The sequence below is a fragment of the Python bivittatus genome, unplaced genomic scaffold (assembly GCF_059951505.1).
Source record: "Python bivittatus isolate LINGU-HERP-01145 unplaced genomic scaffold, Pbiv_v1 ctg000000_np1212, whole genome shotgun sequence".
NCBI lineage: Eukaryota > Metazoa > Chordata > Lepidosauria > Squamata > Pythonidae > Python > Python bivittatus.
Window position 1 is genome coordinate 885,597 of NW_028277028.1, and position 21,589 is coordinate 907,185.

The window sequence follows — 21,589 nt, forward strand, 5'->3', positions numbered from 1 at the left end:
TTGAACATCATAGCTCCATGTGAAACATTCAGTTGGAATGTTTTCAATTTGCTGTGGTCCAGCAGAACAAAACTCAAAAGATTTCAAGTGTACTATATTCTGTTGGAACAAAACTCAAAATGGTTTGAGAGTTTCAGCCATAGGAACTTGCTGTGCACAAGGAGAACTTGCTATAGCCCTTGCTCCCTTGTCTTTCATTTACAAGATTGTTGGGTGGCAACAAGATTGTTGATGTCTTGCAGGTAGTTCTCGCTTAACAACCATTCGTTTAGCAACTGTTTGAAGTAATGGTGGTACTGAATGTAAATGGCACTTACACCCTGTCCCCAAAGTTATGACTGTTGCAGTGCCCCTGCAGTCACATGATCAAAATTTGGGTGCTTGGCAGCCTGCCTGCACTTAAAACCACAGAGGTGCTTCAACTTCCCCCACCCGCCTATCTCCCCCCAACTCTGCCCTTTTGGCCGCCCTGCACAGTGGCACTCTGCAGCAGTGGCAGCGCCAGCAGTCCTGGGGCTGAAGTAGAGGCCTGGGGCCTTCAGCAGTATCAGCCAGCTGCCACCATCCCAGGGCTCTATTTCAGCGCTGCCACTGCTGCCAAGTGCTGCCTCAAGCCCCGCGTCATGGCCAGTCACCCCAGCACCACAGTACAGTGCCCCCGCCGCCCCCACCACTCTGCACTCCACCAGCCCTGCCATGCCGAGCTGACCTTCACTGTCTTCTTCCTCCTGCTACTGATGAGGCATGCCTGGTCTGGCCTGGCCCTATGCAACACAGCTGCTGGCTGTGCCATGGCTTCTTCCTGAGGCCATGTGCGCCATTCTCCAAATCATGTGCACCATTTTCACGATGCTCAGAAGTCTTCTATGCATCATAAGGAGGGCGTGCATGATTTGGAGAAAGGTGACTATGGCCTCAGCAAGAAGGGCTGGCACAGCCAGCAGCTACTTTGCATAGGATCAGGCCAGGCACACATCAGCAGCAGTGGGAAGAAGAAGATGGCAAAGTTCAGCTGGGTGTGCAAGGACCAGCGGAGCATAGGGCTGTAGGGGCAGCTGGGGTTTTGCTCTGCAGCACTGTGGTGGCTGGCCATGGCATGGGGCTTGAGGCAGCATTGATCAGGGGCGGTGCTGGGGCTGCAGTAGAGGTTTGGAGGCAGCGGCAGCGGCAGTGACTGGCTGAGACTGCTAAAAGCCCCAGGCCTCTACTTCAGCCCCAGTGCCACCACTGCTGAAGAGTGCTGCTGTGCAGATGACCGAAAGGGCAGAGATGGGGGGAGATAGATGGGGGGGAGTTCAAGAGGAGGCAGTCCCTTACCTTACTGAGGCTTGGAAATGGAAGGAACCAAGCTACAAATGGCTTGGATCTGGGTGGGTCCTTGCCTAATGATCCATGGGATTCCGTCAACAATGACAATGGGGACTGCTGGTATTTCTGTAACTAAGCAATGCAGTCATGTGACATTGTGCTTTACAACCACATCACTTAGCAATGGAAATTCTGGTCCCAATTACCATAGTTAACCAAGGACTACCTGTATTAGTATATCCACTGGCAGAAAAATAGATGAAACAGACTTATTTTGAAAACATTTTTGAAAATGTAAAAAAATACTTCACAGGATAGAATGAATCAGTACTCTTCTTTCTCCAAGATTCTGAAGAGTCAGTCAATCTTCAGTTAGTTAAATTCCTAGAGGTGCTCAATGAACACACAGAAACAAAGAGAGCTAATCACTCCCTTTTGAGGTTGCAGACTCGAAATCTTTAAGAGAAGGTAAAAATAATCAATCAAAATGAGAGTGATATCACAAACAGTAACTTACACAATGCACATGACTATGGGTGCAGTATTTAAACAGAATAATTTATAAGCAATGGGAATTTCAGCAGAAGAAAAACATTACATTTTCAGTGAATATTAGAGCAAACTGGTACAAGATATTTAACAGAACGAAACTAACTCTAACATTGAATTTCCTTTTCAATCTGAGTTATTTCTATTAAATATGACTAAACTTTATATTCCAATGAAGCATACTGAATAAGCCTTGTACTGTATATGATAACTGCTGCAAAGATATAGTACATGCATCACTGGAAAATATATATAATTCTCTCTGTAGAAGAAGATCAAGTTGTAGGAGAATACTTCATTGTCTAAATTAACTTCATGTTTGAAAAGCAAAACTGACTGAGAATTTAACTCAACATCAAAAACCATTTCTGGACTATAATTTCATACATGGGCTTGTACTACATCAAAAATGTGGGTCCACAAGAGTCTGTCAACAAAATTTTAACTGACTAGATAGAGACTGCGGTAATTTCTTCTTTTTCTTCACATTTTATACTGTTGTTGAGACTTGTATACTAATTTGATTTTAATAAGAGAATCACCCTTTGGGGGAGATGGGCGGCATATAAATTTAATAAATAAATACATATTTGTAGTTTTTAAATTGTGTAAGAGACATTAATTTTAGAAATTTATAAGGCTGCTCAACTCTTAAAACAAGTCTGGGTGGTGTGCAATAAAAACAATCATATGATACAATATAAAAACCAACAACACCCAAATGCTAGAAGAAAAACTACAATTAAAAGACAAACACATAGGGAACACCCACTAAAGGCAGAGCCTAGGGAAAGAGGCAGATTTTCAGACCTCTTTTGAACACAGCCAGGGTATAGGCCAGATGTATCTCAGGAGGAGGGCTGTTCCAGAAGGCATACTTTCTAGGTTCTATCAGGTGACACTGATTAATAGTGTCATCAGGTTACACTAATTGGACCTGGAGCATGCTAACTCTGCCTGATTAGGCCAGGCAGAAGCCACGGAAGAGAGGTGGTCATTTAGATAACCAGGCCGTGTGCCATTTAACTATGTAAGATCAAACTAATGCTATACTGAAAGTTCTTATCTAACATATTCAATTTTATTCATTTTCATGAAGTTTGTAAACTTCTTGTATGTTCATTATGTGTTTTTTTTGTTCTGTTTTGGTCTCCTTTTTCTGTTCTTATTTGTCTTTTTTCCTCTTGAAAATGTTTAATAAAATAAAATGACAATGACAATGACAATAAAGTAGAGGTGGGCAATTTTTGATGCTAAATGTTGCTGGCCATACTCATTGAAATTTAGCTACATTTGGAAACATCTCATTTTTTTTCTTATTTACAGGATATAAAAGCAAATAAATTATTTCTGATCTATAAATTAGGGCTTCCATTCACTGAATAATTTTGGATTTATGAGAAATCACATTTTATAGTAATTTTATTAAAGATTACAATTACAGCAGTAAAAACTAATACAAACTAAAAAAAATGAAAATAAAAAAAACAAAAGATATAGAAAAGAAGAAAAAGAAAAAAGAAAAAAAAAGAATATAGTAAAAGAAAAGAAATATATAAAGAAGTGATTTCCCCCTTCATCACAACAAGTATAAACAATTTTATTAACTTATCACCTTGTCCAAATACAACAAATGATCTCTACTTCCCATATCATAACTCTTATCTATAAATAAATCCATAAAGTCTCATCATTTCAGACCTAATGTCAACAAAAGTGCATTAAGGGTTACCAGAGATAACAACATACATATTTTAATCTTGATCAAATAAAACAACTTTATATTCCTTCCTTTTACTTCTAACAATCTTGATGTTTAGTTGCTTCAAATAATGTCCTAGATTTCTAGATTTCTTTTTATTTTTTTGGTCCCTTTTCACAAAATTCTTCAAAGCTTTAACAAGACTCTTTTGTAAATCCAATATAGGAAAATTATCCAAGTCACTCTCTTTGTTTGTTATTTGTATATACCTTTTAATTATTAAGACATCAGCCAGTTCCTTTTGTATGTCCAGTGTAACATCTTTTTCCATGTCATTTTTGTAACCTGTCATTTTTAAATCTGTTTTCAAACCAGTCTCGGTCTTGTCAGGTAGAACTTGTTCCTCTTCCATAACATCATTTAAACACAGTCTATCTGTGGAGGCACTCTGGGTCCATTGTTCAAAAATATCCTTCAGTATGTCCAATGTTAAAATATTTTGCTTCATTCTGTAATTGTAAGTAAACTTTGTTTTTCTCCTTTAATTGTAATCTTTAATTCCCTCTAGTTCCCTCCAGTGTCCAATTTTTGAAGTCTTATTTTTTTTAAATCAAAACAAAAGCATTTTCCCATTGGAAGGATTCTTTATAATTACTTCCAAAATCTTATTTCAAATTTATCTGGACCGTTAGTTCATTTACAGCTTTCTAAAATCAAAGGTTTAATCACCCTCTTGCTGGTTATTCCAAAAAAATATTTTTTTAATTTTTAAACTTGTATTTAAAATGTCTTTCACTAAGGATTGAAGTAAAGGCACCTGTTGCTATAAAACATATTGATGCAAAGGTTCCTAATAACTGAAAAGCAGTTAACAAGCAATTTCCTAAAGTAATTAGAAAAGGAAGTATGCAAACTTAGTGTCCTTTCAAACATGCAGACCACAGTTTGAGTAGGATGGCTATTCCCTCGTCCCCCATAACTCTCAACCCGCTGGAGACCACTATCTTGTGGTCTCCTCGTGAAGAGCAGCTGTCTGGAGTGCTTATAGGCGATCTCAAGTCCTTTCCTTGTCCGGAGAGAAATTATCGAAGAGCCAATCTACTTACTGGCTCTTCATTCCACTATGGTTGTCAGCTCCGCTTTTCATGGAGCTGCTTCAGTCTGCCATTTTTCCCTCAGAAGTCTGAAATCACATTTTAATCACTGAATTTCTCTATGAAATTACAGTTCATTTTACTTTGAGTAGTTATTGATATTGAGAATGACCTTGTCATGTTGATTAAGGTTCACATTCACAGTAAGACTGGAGCGCCTGTACTTCAAGCAGTTTCCATTGTCAAAGGATTTTTCTGTAATAGGTAAAAATTGGTAACCTTTTAATTCACCTTGTATATGCTTGATTCTTCCAATCCTTTAATATTTTCCTCCTTTTTCCATAGATGCAGAATATGATGGCAGATGTGGGATCAAAGAAGTGCCATTAAATCAAATATAAAAATAAGTATATATTAAAGTTAAAAGTGCCATGAGGAAATTTGCATATTGCAAGGTGGTCCTTGCCACTTCATTGGTTTGGGTCCTTTTGGATATGTTTTTGTTACTTTACTTCAGTGAGTGCAACAAATGTGATGAAAAAAAAGAACGGGGACTTCCACCAGGAGATGGTAAGTGTTATCTTAGTTACAACTTTCAGGGTCCAGGAAAAAAAAAGCTTGAATGGACAGTGATTCAGACTGAATTTGCCTTCAGATGAAATATTAATGTAAGATGATTGAACTGATAAGAGAAAAGCATGTTTGTTTTCATTAAAAGTGATCTAGACCAGAATAACTGTGAGGTAAATCTCTCCTAACCATATTGTATCACAAAGTAAATTCCATTCTTTTTCATAAGCAATTTAGTGTGCATGGCAGTTGTTTAAGAAATGAAAAATAGCTTGGATATGTTGAAGTAGATTTTTAAATACAGGCTGTAATTTGTTGCAAAGCTGTCAGAGACTGCTGTTTTGCTGCAGTCAATCTGTTATGTCTTGCTGGTGCTTGAGGAAGGGGAGAAAGCAAAATAACCTTTGCAGAGACAAGTTTACTTTGAATTGGAGTCTCGATTGAAGGAGAAATGGAAATTTAAATAGTATCTGCTGTTGAGGAATGTACGATTCTGGCTACTTGCTAATGACAGCTAGTGAGGTTTTTACTTGTGGATAGTGACGTGGGAAGCCAAATGGAAAGAAAGCAATTTCTTCCCTCCCCCCCCCCCCCGTCTTCCCAATAATGGTGGATGATTATAAGCATTGAGAAGCTAAAATATTTACTGGAGGCTGTTGTGACTTAATTTTAATTGTTGTACTCTTGTTTCTATGGTCATGCTCAAAAGATGCCTAATTGCTTGCCAAGATTTTTATTATACCATGATGGGGAAACAGGTGTCTGGGAAGTTCTGTCACAAATTTTGATATACTGGAGAACAGCTTCAGTGCAAACATGAGATTTTTATAATTTATTGTTTGATGAAAGCTAGGCTAAATAAAAAATCTAGGGTTGGCATCTAGTATTTAGTAAGGACAATGCCAGCTGAGCTGCTTTTGAAGAGGTTCAGAAACAAAGTTCAATTCAAACTAACAAATGTGTGCAGTTTACCCTTATTAATTCCTGTGTACCTGAAAAGATAATCTTAGGTTTAAAGCTTAATTGTGGTTTAAAATTCCCTCTTCATAGTTCAGTCTTCATAAATATTAGTATCCTCCAGCTATTTGAATGTCAACACCTATTAGAGTAGGTCATGGGTGATAGGAGTTTCCGAAGGTATGGGCTAGCAAATCTGTATTCATTTTGCTAGCAGACCATCAATAGTTTTTAAACTTTTAAAAAGTATATTTAGGTTTTAAGAAGCATAGTGGCTTAAGCTATCTCACTTTTCTATTCTTAGGTTAGAACAAGTTACAGCCATCTTTTTTCCCATCTGGGATCCCAGCACTGGCTTCAGTGTCTGATGTGCTAACACTTTCCATTACTTGAGTGCTGGCTGCCACTTGGCTCTCAATTGATGCTGCTTTTGGTTCTGGTCCAGTTTAACCATCTTCTGTGTTATCTTACTTATCTCTGCCATATACCTTCCACTGATGCAAGATAATTAATGATTTCTCTGGATCCCTATAGCAATTATTTACACTCAGATGCTGTAGACTATAACTTAGTTCAAACAATACCTCTTCTGTCCAACTGGCCCTTTTTTCTTTAGCATCTTTTGTTATTAACTGAGGCATGGGTGTAGAGAGAGAGATGGGTTTTTGAAGTAAATTGTCTTTTTATGGAGCAGCTTTTCTGCATTGCAGCTGCTTTGGACTTTGAGGTTACCAGACTCAGCCGGTTTTGGGTAATCTGGTGTACAAGCCTGTCCACTCTGCAACACTGACTCTAGCAAGTCACACCTTTTTGCCAACTCTGAGCAGATTGTGAGAGGTTTCTGGCAAAGTCATTGCAGTTTTGAGAACAAAAAGGACATGGAATCAAACCCAAGAGCATATTTTTCACCAAATATATTCAGCTTTAGAATGTTCTTAAATGACATTCTGGTCAGTTACATCATCTACTGTATGAACAGTTGACTTCTCAAAGAACCAGTTACAGATGTGCAGCTTCTTTGTATGGCTACTGTGAAGGATTAATGTTTGCATTTTTTCCCAAAATACCTTTTTCCAGTTTCAATGGTTTATGTCATATAGCTTTCTTTTCCTAACTGCTGAATATATCTGTGCATTCAATATTTATGAAGGTTATAGCATTATAGTACATTAAGTACAGATACTGTGGTCCCTTTTAAATTCTTTAGTTATGAAAATATTTTTATTAGTTCCAGAATTGGTACAAAAACCTCATGAAGGCCCAGGAGAAATGGGGAAGCCTGTTGTCATTCCTAAAGAGGACCAAGAGAAAATGAAGGAAATGTTTAAAATCAACCAGTTTAATTTAATGGCCAGTGAAATTATTGCACTCAACAGGTCTTTACCTGATGTCAGATTGGAAGGGTAAGTGTATCTATTGTATTTTGAAATTTGTTATTTGGAGTGAATATGGATTGGATGGAACATTGGACCACAAAGAAAGGTATAGTTTTATTCTCTCCCTGGGAAATGAAGCAGCCAAAATTTTCTCCTCTTATTCCTAGTTAGAATAGGAAGTAAAAAGAGATCTCTATCACCTTAGCATGACTCAGATGTCCAGTTAAACCAGAAGCAGCATCCTAGAGACCATCACTTCTCCACCATCACACAGTGGTGTCCCCAAGCAATAATGACAGCCAGATTTCATCAGTAAAGTTCGGGTTTTGTCAAGTTGCCTAGCACTGGCCTCCATCACCATCTAAGTATATCATAACTGGTTCATGTCTTGTCACAAATCAGAGCAGGAGAAGCCATTGACATTTACTTGCCATCAGGACCATATAATAAGAAAAGTTGGCAGAACTGGCAGAAAGGTTCTCTGGGTGCTACTCTATTTTCTTCATTGTACCCCATATCATAGCTATTTATATTATATAGTTGTTCTCTGGTAACCCAATTATTTTTTTATATCTCTTGCTAAATGAAATAATAACTTTATGTGAAAAGCTGCTTAATGTATTAAACGATTAGACAGTCCCAGGACTCTTTGGGAAGATTAATTTTATGGTACATTTTTAATGAACTTGGATCTCTTCCCAAATATAAGAAATAGTTCAAAAGGGACTACAATTTCTCTATGACCAATGTATAGATCACTACAATTAAGAGATGAAAAAGCCTCTGGCAACAGCATCATTTTAGATCCTTGACTTGATTGAGAAATGAAAGCTGCTTTTTTCATTCAACTAGACTTAGTTTTTATTTGGTCACTGTTTTGAAACTATATTTGAATATTTTATTTAAGCCTTTGAATAAGTGAATACTTAGCAATGTTAGACTAGGAAATTTAATATTGAATGGAGAACTTGTTATGCAGAAGGAGAAAACCTTCAGATAATATATATAACTGTACTGTCAATTTGTCATAATAGAGCCACTTATCACTTCTTGGAATCTGTGGAGATTTAACTATAGTAAGCCTTTTTTAATGTCTTATACAAAGTGGAGTATGTCTTCCACAAACACGTCAATAGTGTGTGTCAAATAATTGTGTTCCTTTTAATATTCAGCTAGGGAGTCTGTAACTAAAAGGTGATATTCAGCTAGGGAGTCTGTAACTAAAAGGCGATAAATATTTAAGTTTGTCCTGTTGCTAAAAAGAATAGGTGCCTTAACATTTATCATAAATTGTAGTTTTTGAGTCTCAATCAATTTGCTTAATAAAGTTCCTAATTTATTGCAAAATGGGACCAAAGCTGTAAAATTTCCTGAAATTTGGAAGCAAAAGAAAAAAATGCTCTATCATTTTTTTCCTGCCTTTTGGGAGAAAGGGAATTCACATTTTGGATGTAGTCTTGGTGGTTATTATTATTTGAGTATTGTTACAATATTCTTCCTCCTCCTCTTCATCTGTATCCTGCCTTTTTGTATGGGATCTTGAGGCAGTGTAGTACTGAATCATCTCCCACATTATATCTCAGCATTAACTAACTGGTGAGGTAGCCTGGGATGAGAAAGAATGATTAACCCAAAGTCACTCTGTGAGACCAGTGGTTGAGTGGTAACCTGAGTTTTCCTGACCCATTAATAATTACAATGCACAGGCTTAATTGAATTTACTTCAACATGTTTTTAATTTTTGTTTTAAATAAAGCTTGAAGCTTGTGAATTCTAAGGAATGTAGCATTCCATCATTTTGCTGTTTCAGAGAAGTGGCAGGCAAAATGTTAACATTGAAAGCATAAGAAACAATCAGCATTGCATTAAAACAAAATTATATATTTTGTCTTTTACTGTATAACAGAGATACAGAAAGCACAAAATTATTGCTTAGTTTAGCAATAATAGAGTAAGCCAAAACTAAGGCCATGTTAAAGGTATTGATGATTAATAATAATAATTAATTAATATCATTACTACTAATTATTAATAGTTGTTAATTGTCATTCATGTATAATTCATCTTAGTGATCCTGGAATTACATCCAACAATTTGGCTGAAATAATTGCAGTAAAGGTAGTAACATTTATGTGGTGACAAATCTCACAATTTTGCCAGAAGTAAACATCTTCCCCATCCATTCAAATTGCATTTCCCATCCCAACCAACTAGGATGAAAATAGTAAAGCAGCCAATCAACCACTTAACAGAGCAACAGCATAATCCTTTGTTTTGCCCTTGGCTGTTATAAAATGATGCATGTGGAAGAATGCAAGGCAGTTGATCTTTGTGTAAAGTAAATGAGATAGTAATCTTTTGCTATGCAGCCAGAAATTATCATTCCAGGCCTTGGCCCGTCTATAATACCCCTGGCTGTCATTCTAATCCCTGACCCATTATTTCTATTTCATGAGCTATACTTGTCCTGTAGGTTTTCACCTGGAGACTCTGCAGTCCTCTCCTCAGACTATTATTCCACGGCTACATATGCTATTCCATTCCCTGTCATATCCTTATAATCCATCAATTCTCTTATCTCATAATCTCTGCAAGAATAAATAACTTGCTGCCCAGTACTTAATTACATTCCCAATCTTTTGAGGCCAATTCAGGCTGAACATCAGTTTCCTCAAAAAATGAACAAGAAAGCATTCAAACAAAGAAGGCAGTGAATCCTTTCTGCTTTTTTAGTGAAAATGGGAGTGCCCTGTCACAGTAGAAATACATATTGTATAACAAAATATTTTTGTTGCAAGAACATTTTGGGGAAGTTTCACTATATATTTTACCTTAAACATTTTCTATTTGTTTTAGGTCTTTAAATTCTTAAAGTTAACCACTTAATCAATCAAACAGACAAAAAAGGTTTTTTTTTGGTGGGCCTTCATATCAGTAATTACAAATATAAATGTATCCTGAGAAAAGAAGAGAACCAGATGGGAGATACTAATGTAGAATAAATGGTTGATGTGGTGCTGTTTGGCTATCACTTAGATCAGAAGTGGGAAACTTCTGGCCCCAGGGTTGCATGCAGCCCCTCTTTTGTTGCACCTTCCAGAACCATCTCTGATCGTATTTGCTAGAAATAGTGACATAGCTTTCTGCTGTTTTGAGATGTTGTGTAATATAAGACTTAAAATAGATTAATGGATTTTTTTAAAAGAACAGGAGAACATTAATGGGGTTTCTCATAGGAACTCCTACCCATTTTCTATGAGTTGAATTAAGTTTATCCTTAATTAAGCTCATATTAATGAGGTCCTGCTTAGCATTTGGAAATACTGTATATATAAAAGAGTCCAAATTTCTGGTTGGGCAGTGCTTAAATGTATTAATCTAACACAGTGGGTGACAATCTGCTGAATATAATCTATTGGATAAGCATTAGCTCTCAGTATCAGCTGGAATCAAAGGAGCTGCAAGAGGTGATTTATAATTTGGATATTAGAAGGGATAAAAATTTCATTGTTTTTATCCCTTCTAATACCCTTTATGTTTTATGGTGACAACTAGGACATGCCTTGCATTTTGAAACTGTAAGTTGAAACTGGACCATTAAAAAGTTCAGTATTTAGTTAATACAAACTTCTCTAAAGCTTGGTAAGAATTTACAGCTTTAAGATTAGAATTCTGCTTTCAATCATGATAGAGAGTAGATATTGGCAAATTTCTATTCTACAAGGACTCTGCCCTTGTAACTCTTGGATTGACGATCTACTACGGGATTTCTCTCAGCTCCATTTGGATAAAGAAAAAATTTTTTTTTTCTTTTACCTGACTTTAAAAAGGAAGGATTATGGAATGTTGCCCTACTTTCAATAGCTGCATAGATGATCATATGGAAGTTAAATAATAGTAAGTGTGAGTTCAGTGCTGAATTACAGTATATTGTTTTAATTGTATTCTAAAGTTATGTAATGTTAATGGATGTAATGGCCTATGGTTGCACATATTTAATTAATTATAATTAAATTATAAGCTCAATTAATATCCCAGTGAAATAGTTTGGATCTTTTTTTCATTATTTTGATTAAGTTGGAAAATGTATCTAACATATATATTAGAATCTAGGCTATTCTTGTTTTCATATCCTGAAGAAAGAAGTACAGCTGCTAAAACCTTTTGGATATATCATATTTAAACACCTTAATTATAAGGGTGAGTTGATAAAGGGCAAAGGATATGCTTATAGCCAGATTTCCCAGTAACTTTCATTTACTAGGAACATATGCTTTGAAGTATATGTGTTTTAAAGTCTCAATAGTCTCTACATGTACCTACCTGAAAAGCTCTAGAAACCATTTTCTAGGTATCCTTGACCAGTGAAGTTTAAGCAAGTGGCTATAGGGAATAAGACATCTTCTGAAATTACATCCGAGATGTGAAGTGTTCTCCCTAAATATGCTCCTACTATCATTTTGATATCAGATAATTATTTTTATTTTTTCAGATCTGATCCTTTGTTAAATATCAGGAGTTTGTATGCTTTATTGGCTAATTTATCTGTTTTTAATCTTTTAATTGTCACTATAACTTGTCCTCACAGTGTGGTTATGAATGGATGGATGGATGGATGGATGAAAGATGATCAGGAAACTGTTTTTCTAGCTGCCTAAAAATTATTATTCTAGTGTACCTGTCAAGATTGATTAATCCTGTAATATATAATACATGTACTATATTCCATACTAAATGGCAGTATAAATGTATTTATTGCTGTGTTGCTTTATTTTTATATTTTAGATGTAAGACAAAAGTATATCCTGATAACCTTCCTACAACAAGTGTTGTAATTGTTTTTCATAATGAAGCTTGGAGTACTCTCTTGCGAACTGTTCATAGTGTAATAAACAGATCACCAAGACACATGCTGGAAGAAATTATTCTGGTAGATGATGCTAGTGAAAGAGGTAAGAATTTATCATTGATTGCATCAGTTGTCATTGGGGCAAATTCAGACTTCTCTTGGCATAGCTCTAAGGCTCGCTTCATACAAAGGAGATTTGTTACCCAGATAATATTTATGTGTTGTAGAAATTGTCCTTAGCATTTACAAATTTCTTTCAGAAATTTACAAATTTCTTTCAGAATAAATGTATATCTGGAGAATGTTTGAAATCTCCCTTGATTTTGGTGATATGAAGGAAGGTTCCAGGTCTAACCATTGGGTTGTGTTAGGCTTGTAACATAGCAGATTGAAGACCAAATTTAATTTATTTCCAGGATTGATCATAGTGCAGTATATTATCCATGCTTGCCTGCACTAAAAGAAAAAGTCTCACTCATGCTGTTTCAGTTCTTTCAATTAAATGTAAAAAAAATTTTTTTTTTCCTAAATGGCCAGAATCTTACGAGATTGTTACTTCTCATAAGATTCTGGTGTTTTCATCTGAAATCTTTGATGATGTTATGCAAGACCATATCAATTTTGTGAGATCAGGCAATCTCACAAGGTATTGGCTATTTTCAAATATTTTTATTTGTATCCATACCAGGGGTCCCTTCCAATGCACTCTCAAACAGAAGTTGGGAATTATTGTGGTAATGCTCAGATATACGTGAAATCTATATGAGATTATGGCTATTTTTAAATATTATTTTATTTGTAACCATATTAGGGATCCCTTCCAATACACTCTCAGCCACAGCTTGGGAACCATTGTCGTAATGTTCAGATGTATGCGAAATGAGTATTTATTAAATATGTTAAATTTGTTAAAACTGTATCTCCTGATCACTTTTTAGTTGAATTTTGTAGTCGTTCTGTTAAATAAAGTATATCCACATGCTGTTTTATCTTTAAAATTGTCCTGAACATACTTCTGAGGAGAGGTCTTTCATCGTATGCAGAATTAAATATTGCTGAAACAAGAACAATTGCATTACACTCACTGAGTTAAGAAGTAAATAAGATTACAGTATTTTGTATACCTCCTTTTCTTCTAATTGTTTATAACATAATATTCACTCTATGTTTTGAAGTAGCTTCTGTGACTGATGTACATTTTATCAAGCAAATTTAGGTCTAAATTTTTATTAAGCTGAAAAATAGTTACCCAATGCAGATTTTATTCACATGCTAATTAAAACATTCTGATTAAAATTTCAAATATACATGGAATAGATTCCAATTTTTTTTTCAGTTTTTCAGTTACAAAGATTGAGCTTCAAATTTACTCGTAGTTGCTTGAATTTAATAATTTTTTCAGTATTATTGACATGTTTATGAAAAAAATTAAATTTCCAAATGGCACAGATATGGGTGCAGTTCAATCCAAATTGGTGGATGCTGCCTTCTTTAAGTGCCCCAACACCCCATCTTCCTGCCAAATTATTTTTTAAATAGGCCCTGTATTTATTACAACATCCAGTGAATCCTCTCAGTATGTAAACCAGAAATCAAATATAGGAAAAGTTAATTTCAGAGGAATTCAGTTTGAACTGCCGTACTGGTAAGTGGGAAGGGTAGAGAAGGAATTTTTACCTTACCTCTCCAGCAGTGCTAGCTGCATGAGGAAGAAGAAGCCATGCAGTGGGAACAATGAATGCTTGGAAATACTTGGCAAGAAAGGATAGATGAACAAGGAGCAGATCCATGCTATTGGATCTGATCAACCAGTGGTATTAATTGGGCATGGAAGATGAGTTCCAAGTACCTGAAATAGTTCTATTACCCCATCTTCTCCAGAATGGAAATGGAGCTTCAGATGGAGCTTTTGTTGTACTGGAGGAAGGAAGATTAATGTGTTTCTTAGACAGTTTGGAAGCAATGGAATAAAATCTAGTGACTACCTTGGCAGACTGGTTTTGTGGCCCAAGTGAGCAGCAGGCAGAGGTATTTGGTAGCCATGGAGGCTACGTGGAGGCAGGCATGGTGAAGTGTGTGTTGGCAATTTCACTGGGTGCCCTATTTGAACTCTGCTAGCCATCTGGGCAGTGTTTGGTGTATAGTGACAGCTCATTTGTTCTCTGCATTAGCCAGCACCTAGTTCCCATGGTTTGTATCATCTGACAATGGGAATGAGAAGGCCTGGTCAGTGTTTTTGTATTCATTGTGGAGAACATGATCGATCCAGTGGAGTAATAGTGGTGGACTCCTTGGCACCCAAGGTTGTTCCACTGAGGAATGGCAGCCAAAGGCATGACAGGAGGAAGCTGGGGCAGTAGGAGTAGAGTCAGGTTGAGACACTCATTGTGTTGTTTTGAGTTCTATGGCCATTCAAGAGTTTTGCCTTCTGGGTCCTGGCCTGGGCTCCTGTTTCCTCAAAATGTCTTACTGCTTATGCCTTGGGAGCAGATTTGGGCTTTTAACAGGCTGATTATCTGTGATATTGTATATGACTCACCTTGAATTGCATTTGTTGGGGTTTGGGGAGTTGTGAGGAAGTGTCAAGTCCACGATGTCCAAAACCCAATTCAGAAGCAACCAGGCTTGGTTCAGAAAAATACTTCTTTATTAAGGGGTACATGTAGCTTGCAAACAGAACATTGCTAAAACTAAAGCCTTGGGTAAACTTCCCTCTATTTATCCCCCCTCCCCTTGTTGCCCTGCGTCTCGATTCTTCTCCACCTGGTGGTGACCTCTTTCCTTCCTCCCCCTCCTACCCGAGCTCCTTCCTGGCTCTTTGGGCCCCAGCTGCCTTGCCGGCAATCAGGCCAGTCTAAATTGCCCATATATGGTTAAGCTCCTTCCCACCTCCCACTACTACTCCTATTACAACCTTTAACAGCAACCCGCCCCCTTAGTTACAAGTGGCAGAAACAAATCAATCCAACTCCCATCGAATGCAGTACAATGGAAAACAATAATAGTTGGGTGATGCAGGTTCTGACATGCTGCCCCCGCAAAAAACCCCCCTCTTCACCACGATGGCCAAGAACCCTAGAAATAAGAAATAGAAGACCTGGAATTATGAAGACATACATTCCATAGAGTCCAACAAGTTTACCTGGGTTTGTTTGGATAATTTTTATAAAAGTCCAAAATTAAGTCAGGAGCTTTAACATGTCTTTTGGAGACCCATTCAGTAGGGAAATGTTTCCAATGCACCAAATACTGAATGTCGCCTTTGAATTTTCTAGAGTCCAATATTTCCCTGATCTCAAAGTGTTGCTCCCCCTCGATCATAATAGGTTCAGGAGGGGCCACTGTTGGCCTCCACTTATCAGATTCCTTGTATGGTTTCAATAGTTCACTGTGGAACACAGGATTAATCTTCCTGAGGGTTTTGGGGAGTTTCAAGCGTACAGAAACAGGGTTAATTACTCTATCCACCATGAAAGGTCCTATGAATTTATTATCAAGTTTTCCACATGCTCTGGAAGATTTCAGATTCTTGGTAGATAACCACACTTTGTCCCCCACTTTCCACGGTTCATGTGGGGCTCTCTTCTTATCTGCCTGGGCTTTGTAACTTTCTCTGGCTTTTGCAATAGCTTTTTCAGCGATTGGCCACAATTGTCTTATCCTGTTACCCCATTCATCCACTGTTTTAACCCCTGTCTGAGCATAAGGAAGTTCAGGTATAGGTACAAAGTCTTGCCCTGATACAATTTGGAAAGGTGACAGCCCAGTACTATCATGGACAGCATTATTGTAAGCCACTTCAGCATAAGGTAATAATTCCACCCAATTGTCCTGTTGATGGTTAATGAAACATCTCAAATATTGTTCCAACCCCGCATGCCTCCTCTCTGTCGCTCCGTCCGTCTGAGGATGAAAGGAAGAGCTCATTGCTTGCTTGGACCCCACAAGGGTTAAAAATGCCCTCCAGAATTTAGATGAGAACTGGACCCCCCTGTCGCTGATCACTCTTTCAGGACAACTGTGTAATTTGTATATGTGTTGGATAAACAATGCAGCTACTTCAGGCGCTGAGGGGATGGCTTTGCAAGGGATGAAGTGAGTTTGTTTAGAGAAGAGATCAGTAACAGTCCAAATTACAGTCTTTTTCCTGCTCTCTGGCAGACCTACAATAAAATCCATGGCTATCTCTTTCCAGGGTCTGGCAGGGCTTGCCACAGTTTGTAACAATCCACGTGGTTTTCCCCCTTGCCTTTTTGCCATAGCACATACAGGACAGGTATTTACATATTCTGCTACATCTCTTTTGAGAGAAGGCCACCAAAATTGCCTGCGTAGTAGATGTAAAGTTTTGACAAAGCCAAAGTGTCCTGCTATTTTATCATCATGGCCTCTTTGCAGTACCTGTTTACGAGCCTCCTGGGGCATGTACAGTCTATCTGCTTTCCACCATGCCCCCTCCCTCTGGATCAGTTCTTCCTTATTCTCCTGGAACCATTCATCCTGTTCCAGGAATCGATTTAAGTCTGTTAATAACTCTGACTTAAGGAGGGGTTTGGTGGCATTACTTTGTGATATGGTGACCGCAGCTGCCAATTCTGGCTCCCTCCGGTTGGGGATTACAGCTGATACCACCTTCTCCCGCTGGCTATTGTGCTGAGGCAGCCTGGAAAGGTCATCTGCCAAGAAATTCCGCCCCCCCCGGGATGTATTTTAAAGTGAAATTAAATCTGCTGAAGAATTGCGCCCATCTTATTTGTTTAGGAGACAACTTTCTGGGTGATGTCAAAGCCTCCAAGTCTTTATGGTCTGTCCAAACCTCAAAAGCCTCCCCTGCTCCTTCCAGCAAATGTCTCCAATTCGTTAAAGCCCATTTCACCGTGAAAGCCTCCTTTTCCCACACCAGCCACCTCCTCTCAGTTTCAGAGAACTTTCTAGATAGGTAAGCACATGGTTTTAACACTCCTTCCCCATCCTTTTGTAAGAGGACTGCAGCAGTTGCTACATCTGAGGCATCTGCCTGAATAACAAAAGGCCTTGCTGGGTCCAAGTGGTTCAGGATGGGTTCAGCAGTGAATAATTGCTTGAGGCTTTCAAAAGCCTCCTGACATTCTATTGTCCATTTTAAAGAGGCCCCTGGGGCTTTTGCTGCTGCCGTGGGTTTGTCCTTCGTTTTTAAAAGATCAGTCAAAGGGAGGGCTACTTGTGCAAAATTAGGAATAAACTGTCTGTAAAAGTCAGCAAAGCCAAGGAAACTTTGCAGTTGTCTTCTGGTTTTTGGGGCCTCCCAGGCTAGGACATCCCACACCTTATTTGGATCCAATTCCACTCCTTCATTAGATATTCTGTAGCCCAGATAATGAATGCAATATTTATGGAATTCACATTTGAATAGTTTTGCATACAACTGCGCATTTAGCAGTTTCTCCAACACTTTCCTGATTAATTCCACGTGTTCCTCCATTGTTTCGGTGTAGATTAAAATGTCATCCAAGTACACCAACACTCCTTGGTAGAGAAACTCGTGCAAGACCTCATTAATCAGTTGCATGAATACTCCGGGTGTGCCTTTTAATCCGAATGGGAGAACTCGATACATGTAGTGTCCCAGCGGGTATCTAAAGGCAGTGCTCCATTCGTGCCCAGCTTTTATGCGCACGCGGAAATATGCCTCTCTCAAATCTAGTTTAGTAAAAATCTTCCCTTTCGCCAAATGAGCTAACAAGTCTTTCATTAATGGCAGAGGGTACTTGTTCTCTGTGCATATTGCATTTAACCCCCTATAGTCCATGCATAAGCGTAAAGTCCCATCTTTCTTTTCTCTGAAAAGTACTGGCACTGCCAGGGGGGATTTGGCAGGCACTATGAAACCCCGGCTCAATTTTTTGTCAATGAATTCCCTCAACTCTCCCATTTCCTTTTGGGTCATTGAGTACATTTTTGGGGTTGGGTACTTTGCTCCTGGCACCATCTCAATCTCGCAGTCTGTGGGGTGGTGTGGCGGTAGCAGGTTGGATTCCTCTTCGCTAAAGACTTTCACCAAGTCCCTATATTGCCTGGGGATTTCCTCCCCTCCTCCTGCGTGGGGCTTCCTCCCTTAGTGCTGCTCCTTCAGGATTGCTGCCCCCAGCTCCCCTCGTTGATTGGGCTCCGCCTTCGCAATCCCACGCCCGTCATCCAGAAAGGTCAGAGTCTTTTCCCGCCAGCTGATGTGGGGGTCCCACAGTTCCAGCCAGGACATTCCCAGAATGAGGGGGTAACTAGCCAGCGGCCTGACCAGGCATTTTAAAGTTTCCCGGTGCATTCCGACTTTTAACTCAAAAGCCTCTGTATAGTAGCGGACCGCACCTCCCCCCACCGCTGTTCCATCCACTTGCCTGAAGATTATGGGAGTTTTCAGCCGGTGCACTTTTAAATTTAATCCGGTGACGAGCATGGGGCTGATCAAACTCTGGGAGCAACCTGAATCAAGCAGTGCTGTGAGCTGGGCCTGACGAGTCGATTGCGGAGCACGTATCACTATCTCATACGTCATGGGACTCACCCAGATGTCCTCGATCGATTTGCTCGGGATCGGCTGGTGGCACCTCGGGCTCTCCTCCCTCTCGGCGCTCTCCCCTTCGTCCTCGCTGTCAGAGAGGTAGGCAATCTTCAGCCTCTCTTCGCCTGTTGCTGCTGTACTTTTCTGTGGTGCTTTTATTGGCTTTGCAGGTTTTTCGGCTTTTTTCCCTTTCGCCGCGGTTTGTAGCCCTGGGTTCTGGGGTCAGGCCGCCATGAAGTGCCCCTTTTTGCCGCAAATGAAGCAGGCTTTCCCCGCGGCCTGTGGCCTTGCTGAGGGGGTTAACTCCTTCCTTGCCAGTTTCCGCCCTGTTTGCCGTGCAGTGCTAGGGGGCTGCCATCTCACCTCCGTGCCATGCGGTTTGACTTTGGCCAGTTGCACCTCCAACACGGAGACGTGGGTGATCCATACCACCAAGGTTTCTAGGGACCCTCGCACCACGGCCCTCTCGAAGAGCCGTTGGTCCAGCCCCTCCTGGAACACCCGCATGAGGAACACTTCTGGCCAGTCAGGTAGCTTCGTCACCAAGCACTTGAACTCTAGCGTGTACTCGGTCACCGAGCGCGGCCCTTGCTTCAGCTCCCAGATTGCCTCCGCTGCGTGCGTGCGGGCACATTGGTCCTCGAATTGGTCCCGTAGGGCGGTGATGAAGCGGTCAAAGTCCCCCAGTTCTGGGGCCTCCGCTTCATTCAAGTCGTTCACCCACTCAGCTGCCACGCCTACTAGGAAGCGGGATACATACAGCATCCTCCAGGCATCACTTGCAAACAGGCGCCTGCATGTGCCCATGCAGATTCTCACCTGGTTCAGGAAGGCAGGCAGTTGGGCAGGGTCTCCTACTTCTCTACTAGCCCCATCTTCGCAATAGGTCCCCTTCCGCCTGCTGAGGTCGTTGGGCGGCTTGCTCCTGGTCCGCTCCCCAGCCGCGTGCTGCGGGGGGTTGGACCGGAGGCGGGGGGGGGAAGGATCGGTGGTTCCAGCGGAGCAATCAGGGAGGGCTGGTCGAACTGCACCGGGCCCTGTCTGGGTGTGGGAGGTTGCACAGGAGGCCGCGCCATAATCCCCAGCTTGCCCAATTCCTCCCTCAGGGTGCACCCTTCGCCTTCTAGCTTCCTCACCCGTTGCCCCTTATCCCATGGCGTTGCCACTCCGGTCGCTGTCCCCATGGGTCTCGACCATCGAGGGCGGGCTGGCACCTCTGGGGTGAATCCTCTGGCGTCTTCCCAGATGCTCAGGTCTCTTGGTGGGTCCCAGCGGTGGGCCAGTCGCCTCGTTGGGTCCTTCGGTCTGGCGCCTGCTAGCGCTTCCGTGAAGGGGATTTGCCGTTCCTCTACTTCGGCTGGCTGGGAGCTGGCCCAGCCGGCCCTCACCCCTGCTCCAAGGTTCCGTCTTGCCCTATCTGCTTTCAGTTGTAGGGTTTCTCTCTCCTCTTCTGCTGGTGCCTCAGGCGAACTTTTCTGCAGCTCCTCAGAGGCCATTCTAAGTTGCTGGAGATTCCTCGTAGAGTTTCCTCTCGGGTGAAATTCAGTATCAGGGAGTTTTAGCAAAAGATGTCCAAAACCCAATTCAGAAGCATTCTCACGCAACCAGGCTTGGTTCAGAAAAATACTTCTTTATTTAGGGGTACTTTAAAGAAATACTTCTTTATTAAGTACATGTAGCTTGCAAACAGAACATTGCTAAAACTAAAGCCTTGGGTAAACTTCCATCTATTTATCCCCCCTCCCCTTATTGCCTGGCGTCTTGATTCTTCTCCACCTGGTGGTGACCTCTTTCCTTCCTCCCCCTCCTACCCGAGCTCCTTCCTGGCTCTTTGGGCCCCAGCTGCCTTGCTGGCAATCAGGCCAGTCTAAATTGCCCATATATGGTTAAGCTCCTACTCCTATTACAACCTTTAACAGCAACCCCCCCCCCCTTAGTTACAAGTGGCAGAAACAAATCAATCCAACTCCCATTGAATGCAATACAATGGAAAACAATAGTTGGGTGATGCAGGTTCTGACAGGAAGGTAGGATGTGTATTTTTTATATAAACATGGCAACCATATGGAGCTGTGTGAAGGAGGCTCAACTGTTATTATTGTTTTTTAGAAATTTGAGATGGTGGGGGAAAGTTGGAGTGAATCTTGGTCGGAGTGTTTGGCAGCCAGGCAATTTGTGGTGCATCATCCAGGGTGCTGAAAGGAAAGACACTGTGCGAGCAGAGCTTTGCTTCACCCAGATTGGGTGGCGGCAAGGCAGGAGAACAGCTGGTGGTGGATCCAAGCCGCATTTTCATCGTGGGTGGGGCGTCCCTGCAGCAGAGGCTCCACAGAGAGTGAGCGGCGTTTCTGCCCTTGGAGGCTTCAGAGCACCATGGATCAGCAAAGGAAGCAGAGGACAGCTGGTGGTGGATCCAAGCCTCATTTTCATCGCTGTGGCTGGGGCATCCCTGCAGCAGAGGCTCCCCGGAGAGTGAGCAGCATTTCCAACTTTGGAGGCTTCAGAGCACCGCGGATCAGCAGAGGAAGCAGAGGAATTCCTGGAAGCTTGGTATTCAGACAAGCCATCAACAGGTATATAGAGATAAACAACATTTACACACAATTCAAAAGAGACAATAAAAAGGAAACAGAAAGACCCGAACAC

At 40.4% G+C, this 21,589-nt stretch overlaps 1 protein-coding gene across 1 annotated transcript in view; it reads left to right on the plus strand.

Annotated features, from left to right (window-relative positions):
• GALNT1 (polypeptide N-acetylgalactosaminyltransferase 1) overlaps positions 1-21,589 on the plus strand; it is a 62,450-nt gene that overhangs the window by 5,388 nt on the left and 35,473 nt on the right. Inside the window, exons 2-4 of the mRNA XM_007429899.4 lie at positions 4,999-5,223; positions 7,409-7,583; positions 12,342-12,508. Coding sequence (XP_007429961.1) covers positions 5,085-5,223; positions 7,409-7,583; positions 12,342-12,508 — 481 coding nt within the window. The 5' untranslated portion in view covers positions 4,999-5,084. The remainder of the gene's footprint in view (positions 1-4,998; positions 5,224-7,408; positions 7,584-12,341; positions 12,509-21,589) is intronic.